This window comes from Emydura macquarii, unplaced genomic scaffold, assembly GCF_026122565.2.
Source record: "Emydura macquarii macquarii isolate MOO-44397 ecotype Brisbane River unplaced genomic scaffold, CSIRO-AGI_Emac_v2 contig_306, whole genome shotgun sequence".
In the NCBI taxonomy this organism is placed as follows: Eukaryota; Metazoa; Chordata; order Testudines; family Chelidae; genus Emydura; species Emydura macquarii.
In genome coordinates, this window is record NW_027130443.1 from 2,160,061 (window position 1) to 2,172,418 (window position 12,358).

Here is a 12,358-nt window from a genome sequence, read left to right on the forward strand (position 1 = left end):
GTGCGTTGTGGGAAGAAGTCCTTCCTTTTGTTTGTTTTAAACCTGCTGCCTCTTAATCTCATTGGGTGACCCTGGTTCTTCCTCAAATGCTGGCTCATGTCCATTCCAGTGTAAATGTACGCACATGTGCACCGTTGCCGAAGTTTTCCCTAGTGGTATCTGCTGGGTTGGCTCTGGTGCCCCCTGGAGTGGCATCCGCATGGCATGGGATATAGGCAGCTGCAAACCTGCCGCCCCCTCTATTCCTTCTTTCTGTCTGTGATGGTCACTGGAACGCTGTTCGTCTCTTGCTTTGCAAGCAATACTCCTTAGTGGTGGTGTTCCTGTAAATAGAGTGTAATAGTCAATTAGATTAAGTTAGTTAGTTAGTTAGGGTTCTTGGAATCCCTGCCCTGCGGGGCCAGCCCGCCCTGGGTCATGCCTCAATCCCAGAGCTTCAAACAGGATGTGACTTGCCCAAAGAATATACCGGTAGGTGACCCGCAAGACAGCTGATGGATCTAAATGTGGAGGAGGCTTGGAATTACTTCACGTCAAAGTTGCAGGAACTATCTGAAGCCTGCATCCCAAAGAAGGGGAAAAATTCATAGGCAAGAGTTGTAGACCAAGCTGGATGAGTAAGCATCTCAGACAGGCGATTAAGAGAAAGCAGAAAGGCTACAAGGAGTGGAAGATGGGAGGGATCAGCAAGGAAAGCTACCTCTTGGAGTCAGAATATGGAGAGAGAAAGTGAGAAATGCAAGTAGAGTTGGACCTTGCAAAGGGAATTAAAACCAATAGTAAAAGGTTCTACAGCCATATAAATAGGAAGAAAACAAAGAAAGAAGAAGCGGGACCACTAAGCACTGCAGATGGGGTGGAGGTCAAGGATAATCTAGGCATGACTCAATATCTAAACAAATACTTTGCCCCCATTTTTAATGAGGTTAATGAAGAGCTTGGGGATAGTGGCAGGGGGGATAATGGGATTGCAGATATGGAGGTAGAAATTACCACATCTGAGGTAGAAGCCAAATTCGAACAGCTTCATGGGACTAAATCAGGGGGCCTCAATAATCTCCATCCAAGGATATTAAAGGAACTGGCATGTGAAATTGCAAGCCCATTAGCAAGGATTTTTAATGAATCTGTAAACTCAGGGGTTGTACTGTATGACTGAAAAATTGCTAACATAGTTCCTGTTTTTAAGAAAGGGAAAAAATGTGATCCAGGTAACTACAGGCCTGTTAGTTTAACCTCAGTAATATGCAAGGTGTTAGAAAAAACTTTTACAAAAGGTAGATCGTGCCAGACGAATGAGCTTGATAAGTTTCTGGAGGGGATGGTATGATGGGACAGCCTAATTTGGCAATTGACTGATCTTTGACTACTAGTGGTAAATATGCCAATGGCCTGTGATAGGATGTTAGATGAGGGGGGTTCTGAGTTACTACAGAGAATTCTGCCTGGGTGTCTGGCTGGTGAGTCTTGCCCACATGCTCAGGGTTTAGCTGATTGCCATATGTGGGGTTGGGAAGGAATTTTTCCCCAGGGCAGATTGGCAGAGGTCCTGGTGGTTTTTCGCCTTCCTCTGTAGCATTGGGCACAGCTCACTTACTGGTGGATTCTCTGTACCTTGAAGTCTTTAAATCATTATTTGAGGACTTCAGTAACTCAGTCATAGGATAGGGTCTATTACAGGAGTGGGTTGGTGAAGTTCTGTGGCCTGCATTGTGCAGGGGGTCAGACTAGATCATAATGGTCCCTTCTGACCTTATGAGGTCCAGATCCTGGACCTGGACGTTTGTAACACTTCACAGTCTGCTTTGGACTTAACTATCTTGAGTAATTATGTATCATCTGCAAATTTTTCCATCTCACTGTTTACCCCTTTTTCCAGATCATTGATGAGTATGTTGAACAGCACCGGTCCCAGTACAGACCCTTGGGGCACACTGCTATTTACATCTCTCCATTCTGAAAACTGATAATTTATTCCTACTCTTTGTTTCCTATCTTTTAACAATTTACTGATCCAGGAGAAGACCTTCCCTCTTATCCCATGACTAAGGATAAGATTATGTCACAGAGGTCACAGAAGTCACTATATTCCATGACTTCCAGCGACCTCTGTGACATTTTCTGCTTCAGCACCGGGGCAGCGGGGCTGGAGCTGTCAGCCAGTGGGGGCCATGGAGCTCTGAGCCTGGTGAGCAGCAGGGGGATCCTGGGCAGTAGGGAGACCCCACAGCTCTGAGCCACCATGGGTAGCAGGAGGAGCCCGCAGCTTCCAGCCACCATGGGTGGCAGGGGGACCCCAGGAGGTAGAGGGACTCCTCAGCTCTGGGCCGCCATGCGCAGCAGGGTTCCCGGAGCTCTGAGCCACTGTGAGCATCTGGGGGACCTCTCAGCTCCCAGTTGCTACAGGCAGTGGGGAGACCCCAGAGCTGTCAGCCACAGCAGTGGCGGGTGCTGGACCCCTCCTCCCTCAGCAGGGCTCATGCTCTCATCCACCCCATCAGTCCCATTTTGTCAGTTATTTTTAGTAAAAATCAGAGACAGGTCACGGGCTTCCATGAATTTTTGTTTATTGCACATGACCTGCCCCTGACTTTTATGAAAAATAAAAGTGACAAAATCTTAACCTTATCCGTGACTACTTACTTTGCTTAAGAGCCTTTGGTGAGGGACCTTGTCAAAAGCTTTCTGAAAGTCCAAGTGCACTATATCCACTGGATCACTCTTGTACACATGGTTGTTGACCCTTTCAAAGAATTCTAATAGATTGGTGCGGCATGATTTCCCTTTACAAAAGCCATGTGGACTCCTGCCCAACAAAGCGTGTTCATCTATGTGTCTGATCATTCTGTTCTTTACTATAGTTTCAACCAATTTGCCTGGTACTGAAGTCAGACTTACCAGCCTATAATTGCCAGGATCATCTCTGGAGCCTTTTTAAAAAATTGGCATCGCGTTAGCTATCCGCCAGTCTTCTGGTACAGCGGCTGATTTAAGTGATAGGTTACACAGCACCGTAGTTCTGCAATTTCACATGTGAGTTCCTTCAGAACTCTTGGGTGAATCCCATCTGGTCCTGGATAAGATTACAGTCTTATTCTAAAGACATGTGGTGATATATATATATATATATATATATATATATATTTAAACGGTATGCTTTGGACTAATATACTCTCACCCTTCCCTGATGACCTGGTTGAGAGAGATGTCCGGTTCCTTAACTCTTGAGTAGAGGGGTGGAGAGCTAGGCAGTGCTCGAGAGCTGAGAGCTATAAGGCTAGGACTAACACTACAAATAATACTAAGTATAAACAAAGAACAAAAGATCTTAACTCACTAACTAAAAGAAGTTTCAAGGAGTAGCTGATGATCGTCCGTCACAGCGCCCAGCTTGTGCAGTCAGCAGGTGACTGAGGCCACTGACAGACGAACAGACATTGCTTGGCCACTTGAATCCACAGGCCAACTCTCTGCTCTCCCTGCAGTTTCCATCTGGCGACGCCATGGGTCGCCTGTGTCTCCGGGTGCCCCAGCCTACCATGGCTTTGTCCAGCAAGGGGGTGCTGGTGCAGTTATGCGGGAGCCTGGAGGCCAGGTCTAAGCCCAGCCCTGTGTTCTGGTGACAGGTACGCCCCGGTCGGGATCCTGTTCTTAATCGCTGGCAAGATTCTGGAGATGGACGACTTAGCAGTGATGGGGGGCCAGCTGGGCATGTACACACTCACCGTCATCGTGGGGCTGCTCATACACTCCCTTTGCGTCCTGCCGCTGCTGTACTTCATCGTCACCCACAAGAACCCCTGGGTGTTCATCTCAGGACTCCTGCAGGCCCTCATCACCGCGCTGGGCACCTCCTCCAGGTACGCCACCTCCTGGCAGGCTGTCCGGGGCAGGGGCACAGCAGCCAGTGGGGGAGGGCTGGGGATCTAGGGAGACAGCATGGGCCTGTTTTCGACTGGAAAGTCTGGTCGAAGGGGGGACCTGGCACTGCCGGCGGGGGGGAGGGTGCCAGAAAGAGCAGCCGCCTGCTGCTGGTGCCAGGAGGAGCACTCACGATGTGCCCAGCTATGGCAGAGAGAGGTACTGACGGCTCCCTCGCCCTGCCCCAGTCACCCCACCAACGCTGGAGTGTGCCTCCCTCATCCCCGTCCCACCCTGCCCAGTCACCCCCCCACATCTCTGGAGTGTGGCTCCCCCTATCCTGCCCTGCTCTGCCCTGCCTCAGTCTCCCCCTATCCCTGGAGTGTCTCCTCCTCCTCCCCCTCCTGCCCCAGTCACCCTTCCACCCCTGGAGCCCTGCTCAGCTGGTGGGGGGGGGGAGCAGTGAGCAAAGGGGGGAGGGGAGAGGAGCGGGAGGACAGGGTCCGGGGGAAGAGGCAGAGCAGGGGTGGGGGAGGTTTCTGCAAATTAGGAAGTTGGCCGCCCTATGCGGATCCCCCCGGCTCCTTGCCCTACAGCCCAGGCCAAGGCCCAGCAGAGTCAATGGAACGACTCCCCGGCACTTCCTGGGCCCTGGAGTAGGGCCGTGCTCCCGGCCTACACTGCCACTCATAGCCAGCAGCAGGACTGCACAGAGGCAGCTGCAGAGTGCCCCAGCCCGCACCCATTCCCAGCATCCCCGGCTGCCCCACTGCTGGCCTGCCATGAGCTCCCCTGTCCCCCACATTTTGCAAGGCAAGGAAGCAGGGAGGCAGGATAATAACAAACTAGGGAAGGGCTGAGCATGCTGGAGTGTGTGGCCTTGGCTATTTCCTGGTGGAAGGCAGCATGGCCTAGTGGTTAGAGCTCTGCGAGTCAGGAAACCTGGGTTCTGCTCTTGGCTCTGAGCTTAACTCTCCATGTCACCTTGGGTAAGTCCCTTCCCACTTCTGGGCCACACTCTACAATATGGACCCTCTTCACAGAGGTGCTTTGAGGCGCAATGGCAGGGGCCAGGCCCTTGGTCCTTTCCCCCAGCACAGGCCAGGCAGGGCTCCCGGAGCTCCTGGGGCCGTCACTAAGGGAGCGGTGTCATGAAACGCCCCTCCCTGTCGTAGAGGTTGGGTGTGGCTTTCATGCAGGATGGGGTTCCCTTGCAGCTCGGCCACGCTCCCCATCACGTTCAGGTGCTTGGAAGAAATCAATGGGGTGGACAGGCGCATCACCAGGTTCGTTCTGCCGGTGGGAGCGACCATTAACATGGATGGCACGGCTCTGTACGAGGCCCTGGCCGCCATCTTCATCGCACAGGTCAACAACTTCGAGCTCGACTTCGGGCAGATCATCACCATCAGGTGAGGTCCGTGCGTGCCAGGCGGGAGTAGGGCTGGGGTGGGCTGAGCAGCCTGGGCCCGGGGAGCAGGAGTTCAGGCAGCGGGGTGGGGTGCTCGGAGGGCCTGGAGGCAGCACAGATTGAGTCTGGAGCGGCCCCACTTGTGCCAGCCATGTGCTGGGTGGAAGTTCTGTCCCCGCACAAAGATCAGCTGCCCCTCAGCTGGCACAGGGGTTCTCTGATGGCTCCAGGAAGGCTGTCGCCATGTTCAGCAGACTGAGCCCCTCCAGAGGCTGGGATTGGGGGGGTCTCTGCCAGGGACCCACAGAATGGATGTTGGCAGCCAGGGCTGGTGGAGCCGGGCTGGTCCCCGCTAGAAAGAAGACAAGGCGGGGGAGGTGATATCTTTTACTGGACTGTTGGGGAAAGAGACGAGCTGGGCCAGGCAGGAGAAGAACTCTGTAGCTGGACAGCGTGTCTCTTTCACCAATAAAGGCTGTTCCCTCCCCCACTGGTCTCTGCCGAATGAATGCTAGGTAATGACTGAACTAGTCAGACCTTGGATGCTCCCAATGGGATGCTTTGGGTTGGGATTGACTGTGATCTCCCAGAGGCGGCGTAATTTCTCCTGGTCAGTCAGGATGGCCGGGAGTTCCTGGGATTTCTACAAATTCCCAGCCCGACTCTGTGGGTGCTGCCCCCTCTGGCTCACAATGACGCCAGCAGAACCAGCCGTTGCTCAGCAATTGAGCTCACATCCTGTTGAGATCTTTGTCAGGTGTTTTTCAAGCCCATTCCTGAGAGCTTCCTTCTGCTAAAAGCCTGATGCTGGCACTGGTTCCCACGCTGACTGTCTCCTCCCGGCTCACGTGCACAGAGTTGGGATTTCAGGGCTCTAATCAGTGCTGGCTTGTAGAGGGCACAGCACTGAGCTGAACGCTCTGTGTCTTTAAAAACAACCACCCCTCAAGCAGAGCGACTGCCACAAGTGAGTCTCCACCAGAGACCACACCCAGCTCATCCCTTTCCCCATTCTCTGGATCTCCACCCTGCTCCTCCGGTGCCCCCCAGAGCAGTGCGGTGCCCTGATTGGCTGGAGATGAGCAGAGGGGAGGAGCTGGCCTCCCATTTCACTGAATTTATTACAAAGTCCTCAAATCTCCATTTGACACGTCACTGCAAGGGAGGCGCATGCTGCTGCTGGGACACAGTAGACCAGAGTGTGGATGCAGGAAGCAGCCCGGGTGCATGGCCACTGCTAGTGTGCTGTGTGCTGCATGCCCAACCAGCCACTGCCCACCAGCAAGGCAGGGGCCGCCTGCCCATGACTGAGGCCAGAGAGCTGGCGAGGCTGCGGCTGATGGGAGTCGAGCACCTTTGTGATGCACTGAATTTATTACTCACACTAACTGCCTCTTTGGATGACACTGGCTCTGTGGTGACGGTGCTGGACTAGATCTGAGCATGGCAGAAATGCCTGGATGAAATCCTGCCTCCCTCCGAGTCTGCAGGAGGATTCTTCACCCCACGGCAGGGGCTGGGAGTTTGACACCAAGGGGCTAAGTTGTTCCATTCAGTCCCATCACAGAAGGCTGGGGCCCGAGTGGGTTGTGGTATTGTGTTCTTCTTGGGGCTTGTTGCGGGAGTGACTGTGTGCTCCCGGCCGGCAGTACCACCTAATGGCAATATTCTGGGCGTGATACGCAATGGCAAGAGTCCAAGGGCCACTTCACCTCGCAGTTAATGGTTTAATAGAGAGGTCTTTTTGTATGCAATTAAAAAATTGAACAAAAGAAAAATAAGCGTGGCACCAAATTTGGGGCTTGAACTTGCTCCATTGATAACCAAGGCAAAGTTCCCGAGGGCTCAGTGGGGACAGGAGTGGGCACTAATTAAATGCAGAGCTGCCCTTCTCTTTCTGCTGCTGATAGCTGTGCTTTCCTGTCCTCTCCAGCATCACGGCCACTGCAGCCAGCATTGGAGCAGCAGGCATACCCCAGGCAGGCCTGGTGACCATGATGATTGTGCTGACATCAGTGGGGCTGCCAACGGAGGATATCACACTCATCATCGCGGTGGACTGGTTTCTGTAAGTCCCCTGCACAACAGCAAGCGCTGCTCTAGCTACAGAGCCAGCTCCTCCCTGCTGCGCACTGGAGTCTGCTGTGCTCAGATCCTGGTCCAAGCAGCTCAGTGAAGGCCCTAGTACCACCTTGTATCAGCAGGGCTCCTCAGCATGTAGTCCAGAGACCCCAGGCGCCAGTGAGCACTGGTCACTGAGCAGAGTAGGCTGCATTTGCTCTGAACTGGCAGAGTCTTAAAAACTTTTCCTAGAGCTTCAGGACCAGGTTTTCCCTAAATGTGCAGGCCTGCATTAGGGGCAGCCTACACCCGGGAGCAGGGGCAGGGATTGTGTCTCAAGGAGGCACAGGGCCGCCCCAGGGGCAGGAGTGTGACCCTGGCAGACAGCAGCAATATTTGGGATGGCCGTATTCACTGTGACTTAGACAGAAGTGGGTCACACTAACTGTCGAGCATATATAATAACTGTGGGCATTAAACATTAACACTTTCATACATGGAAAGAGCAGCTCCCAGTTCTAGGATTGTGTTGGTAAGAAGGAAACTGGCCAGGGCCGCAGATGGATGGCAGAGGGCGAGTGGCAGAAAGCGCATCCCTGGCTGAGGCTCTCAGGCTGGTGAAATTACGTGGGCTGTTGTGTATAAAGTATTGCACTGTGGGAGGGTTCCGCTGCCTCCGGAGCACCGCCTCGCGGCCAGAGGTTATGCTGCAGCACCCTGCCTCTGTTCCTTTCCTTGGGGCACTTGAGTTATTAAAGCTTTCTCTGCTCACTGCTTCCCAGGGATGGCTTAGAGCAAGAGAGGCTGTCGGCTGGTGCTCGGGTGTCTGTAGGGGTCATCCAGCACTGGGTTAGCATGTTCTGGGGTCATCCCCCTCCTGCCTGCACAGGCCCACCAGTCTGGTCTAGTCCTCTCTGAGCCCCTGCCCTGGTACACTCAGATCACACAGTGCTTAAACATTACAACAAACTAGGCAATTCCAACACAAAACCTTTTGTTGTGAAGCAGTTAAGTTGCCACACATGCAAGTTATCTGACAAAGAACTACAAAAGCAAGGAATTTAAAAGCTAAACCATCTTGCAGTGCTTTCCCTCGACTCCCCCCACAGACGCACACCTTTTCACTACCACAATTACTTTCCCCCCGAGAGAGTCCAGCCTTCTATCCCCAAATACAGTGTCATTTCTGCAGCAAGGTGTTGTCACGTCTGAACAGGACACAGGCATGATCCACCCTCTAGGCCTCTGCTTGTCAAGTATCAGTTGTCATCCCTTCAGTTCCTGACTGGGTGCTAGGACAGCTGGGCATCATGTCTAATGTGAGGGTGCCTAGCCCACCCCCTAATCGCAGAACACACGATACCCACCAGTGTCAGCACGGACAAGCTGGCTGCCACCAGCAGAGACGGCAAAGGGAGGGAAGGGGTATGGTTGGGTTCAGACGAATGACAAGTAAACAGAACAAGTTAAAAGACAAATGACTTCTGCCCAGCTGTGCCTTCCACAGCCAACAGAACTGGAGGAGTAACCGCCGTATCATTTGATCAGCTGTAGAAGCTCAAGGTGAAACAGTGAAAAATCGGTCCTCTTGGCGGCAGCGCACATGGGGTAGGAGGCTGCCATCCTGGAGGGTTCTGGGATAGACGTAGCACTCACACACATGCCAATGGCGCATACCATTATTGGTGGCGTCACTCCTCACTCAGGGTTTGTTTCAGGTGCATTTTGTCTGTGGCCACCTGTAACTATTTCACAATGACCTTCTGTGTGTATCTGTGAATAAGTAAAATGATGACATAACAGGTACCAACAAAGAAACCAGAGCAATTGGGTGGGAACTGATTTTTAATCAGATCAGATTATGTCAAACTCTTGGGGAAGGGGCAGTTTGTGTGTTTGGTGGTGTTCAGACTTGTGTTAAAGCACAGCTCTGCTCAGAGAAGTGTATCCCTAAGACAGCTTGGGCAGGTAGGGGGTTGTCATTTGTCTTTCAGTGATTCTGAAGCTAAAGCCAGCTGCCAGTCCTGCAAACTCAGCCCGGGCACTAAGAGTCCAGCTCTGAGCACCATCACCCGTTGACAAGGCTCTGAAGACCAGATTAGCCTTCCAGAACAGCTGTGCAGCCCCGGTGCCTCCCTGGGATTGCATAAGTGAAGTGACGGGAAGTCCTGTTGATGCCAGACTTTAGCTCACTCTGTCTCAGCCCAGCTGGCTCTGCCAAATGAAAAACAGTCACAAGTTATTTGAGACAATAAAGGCAGCAGAACTGAGACCAATGACCACAGCCTGATTTTCCTATCATACCAGTCGTAAACTGAAAGCAACTCCTTTGCGATCAGTGGAGTGATACTGGTGTAAAACAGGTGTAAGTGAGAGGAGGAAGCAGATAAGCTGAGTAAGAAGGAACTATTTTAAAATAACTTTTCTGAGTCAAACTGTACTTCAGATGTCCCAAGCCAGAGACCTTCCGCCCTAGTCCTAGGAAGCTATTCCACTGCTGCCTAGATCTGCCTTAGGAAGATTTTCAGCACAAATTTCATTTTCTGTCTAACGCATCAGTCACTAGAGCTGTTTAAAAATGGGGAACATTTTCATGAAAACGTTTGTGAAAACAGGAATGTTTGTCTATTTTTTCGTTGAAATTATTACATTTTTCAGCCCGCTTTGGTAACAAAAAGGGATGACGTTTTCCTGAAAGTTTCAGCCTGTTTTGCCTGGGGCTATGTTGAGGAGCTGCCCCTAGTCACTCTTCTCTGCTGCTTTCCAGGGACCGTCTGCGAACCACCACCAATGTGCTGGGGGATTCTCTGGGAGCCGGCATTGTGGAGCACCTGTCTCGACATGAACTAGACGCACTGGACTGCGAGCTCGGTAACTCTGTGATTGAGGAGAACGAGAAGCCCTACCACCTGATCTACCAGGCAAACGACACCCGCAAGCCCCGCAGCAGCGAGACAATCATGTGACACCAGGGAGCAGCGTTCACACTGAGCCTTCAAAAAGGTCAAGACTGGAAAACAAACCTCTCAGCAGTGGGAGGCGGAGAAAGATCCACCCAAACTCTCCTCCCTTCCTTCCTCTCCCACATTTCCACATGCAGCCTCCCTGCCCGGCCTCTTGTAAACCTAAGCTAAAGAGAAAATGACTTAAGCCTTTCCTCAACTAGAGAGTTGGATGTTCATTGTGACCTTCCTATTAGAAAAGCAGGATTGAGAGGTCCGGATTTTGTGGCCCATGCCCCGCCCTGGACTAGACTAGGGGGAGGATGATAATGTTTAGATTAAAGACAACGAGAGTGAACTCTCATTGTCTTTGCTGTATACAGACTAACACGGCTATCCCTCTGGAATGTTTAGATTAGTTACTGTTCCTTCTCTGCACTTAGAGGCAGAAGCCTGGAGCAGCCTCTGTCTCTCATTTCTAGACGTTGTCTGAGGCACCATGTGTTTCATTAGCATCTTTCTTCGTATTTTTATCTGCCTTTCTTGCACGGTTGGCATGTGAAGGGTTAAGGACCAAGACAACAGGCAGCACCTGGCTCCCTAGAATTGGTGGGTATTTTGCAGTAAGCATCTAGGGTCTGGTTGCTTCCATGGTACGTCCCTGTCACTATACAGCATGATTTTTCTTGTGAAGTCCTGGCTTCCCAGTTCCTATTGAGATCCAGGAATCACTGGAGTATGTTACATGCAAAGGCAGGGTTGGCCTAGTGACTCCGCTGGCTCTGAGCTAAAGCACTAGCCAAGCCAATCACTGGAGCTAGAGCAGTGATTTGACTGGCACTGTGGCTGCATAAAAGCGTTGCCACAATATTCTTCCTGGCTTGTCATCCGGCAGAGACGCATAATGGTTCAGGCTCCTCGGACCAGGAGATCACCAGTGGGAATCCAGTTTATGTGGAGAATGTTAGCATGGGGCAGACAAGGAATCACGGGGGGGAACCCCCAGAAGAACTCTCCAACTTCTCAAGTGGCAATTATATTTATGTAGGACTAGCAGCAGTGACATCATAGCAACCCGTGGTTCCCGAGGGTCTGTCTCATGCAATATCCTGGCAACGCTGTGACAGGCAGATATCAGGGCCTTGGCTATTAAGGGGTGGAGGATTGTGGACAATATGGACGTTCTGACTTTTCTTTTACTCTTTAGTTTGGGACAAAATATCATTTCATGATGGTACCTGAGAATATGGGCCAGGCTGACAGAACAAGGAAGCTGCTAGAGGTGGGCAAACCAGCACAGATAAAGAACCAATTGGAGCCTTCATTCCAGACTCTCACCCAGCCTTCACCTTCACTGAGCTTTGCCAAATTTTGAGTAACTTTGTTTTCCTTTTCCTGTAACTCTTCAGCAGCTGAGACCTGAAAAAGCCGGGCGGGAGGGTGGGGCGGAGGGAGAGGTTATTCTGACAGCAGTCCTGATCCATCAGAAATCAGGGTGGTGTTGTGCTGTCATGAGAGAACCCGTTCTTATCAGATTGTCACTGTGTCCAGACCAAGAGGATTCAGAGATATTCAGGTGTGGAACTACTAAATGCTTTACCTGAAGTGAAGCAAACTTTGTAATCTGCTAAGGTTTGGCCATTACTAGAAGCAACTGTTTGGCCCAAAGGTATCCTGGCCCTAATGGTCAGAATTAAGGGTCAGCCAGGATTTCTTTGAACTGTGATGTCCCAGCGGATTATTAGTGAAAAACAAAATGAAAAATGTAAAGCTCAGGAAATTGGAGTGTGTGTGTGGGAGGCTGGGGAGGGGGGGAAGCGGGGAGGAGTGGGGAGCTGTTGTATTTACTCAGTGAAAAGTACCTAGTGAGGCAATCAGCGATGGCTTTTCCCCAAAGAATGCTGGTTATTACAGGAAAGCAAAGTGACAGCAGAAAACTCCCAGCTTCAGATCCCGTGCAGTTTTACAGCCCGTACAAATAGTTCTTCTTTGAGTGCTTGCTCATGTCCTTTCTGAATTAGGTGTATGTGCGCCTCATGCACTGGTGCTGGAAATTTTTTTCCCCTAGTAGTATCTCTAGCAC

General features: G+C 51.6%; 1 protein-coding gene across 1 annotated transcript in view; it reads left to right on the plus strand.

The window, feature by feature from the left end:
• LOC137158899 (excitatory amino acid transporter 1-like) overlaps nt 1-11,784 on the plus strand; it is a 63,201-nt gene extending 51,417 nt beyond the window's left edge. The window contains exons 9-12 of the mRNA XM_067556883.1: nt 3,627-3,860; nt 5,079-5,273; nt 7,206-7,340; nt 10,101-11,784. Of these exons, the coding sequence (XP_067412984.1) occupies nt 3,627-3,860; nt 5,079-5,273; nt 7,206-7,340; nt 10,101-10,299 (763 nt within the window). The 3' untranslated portion in view covers nt 10,300-11,784. The remainder of the gene's footprint in view (nt 1-3,626; nt 3,861-5,078; nt 5,274-7,205; nt 7,341-10,100) is intronic.
• Nucleotides 11,785-12,358: the final 574 nt, after the last annotated feature.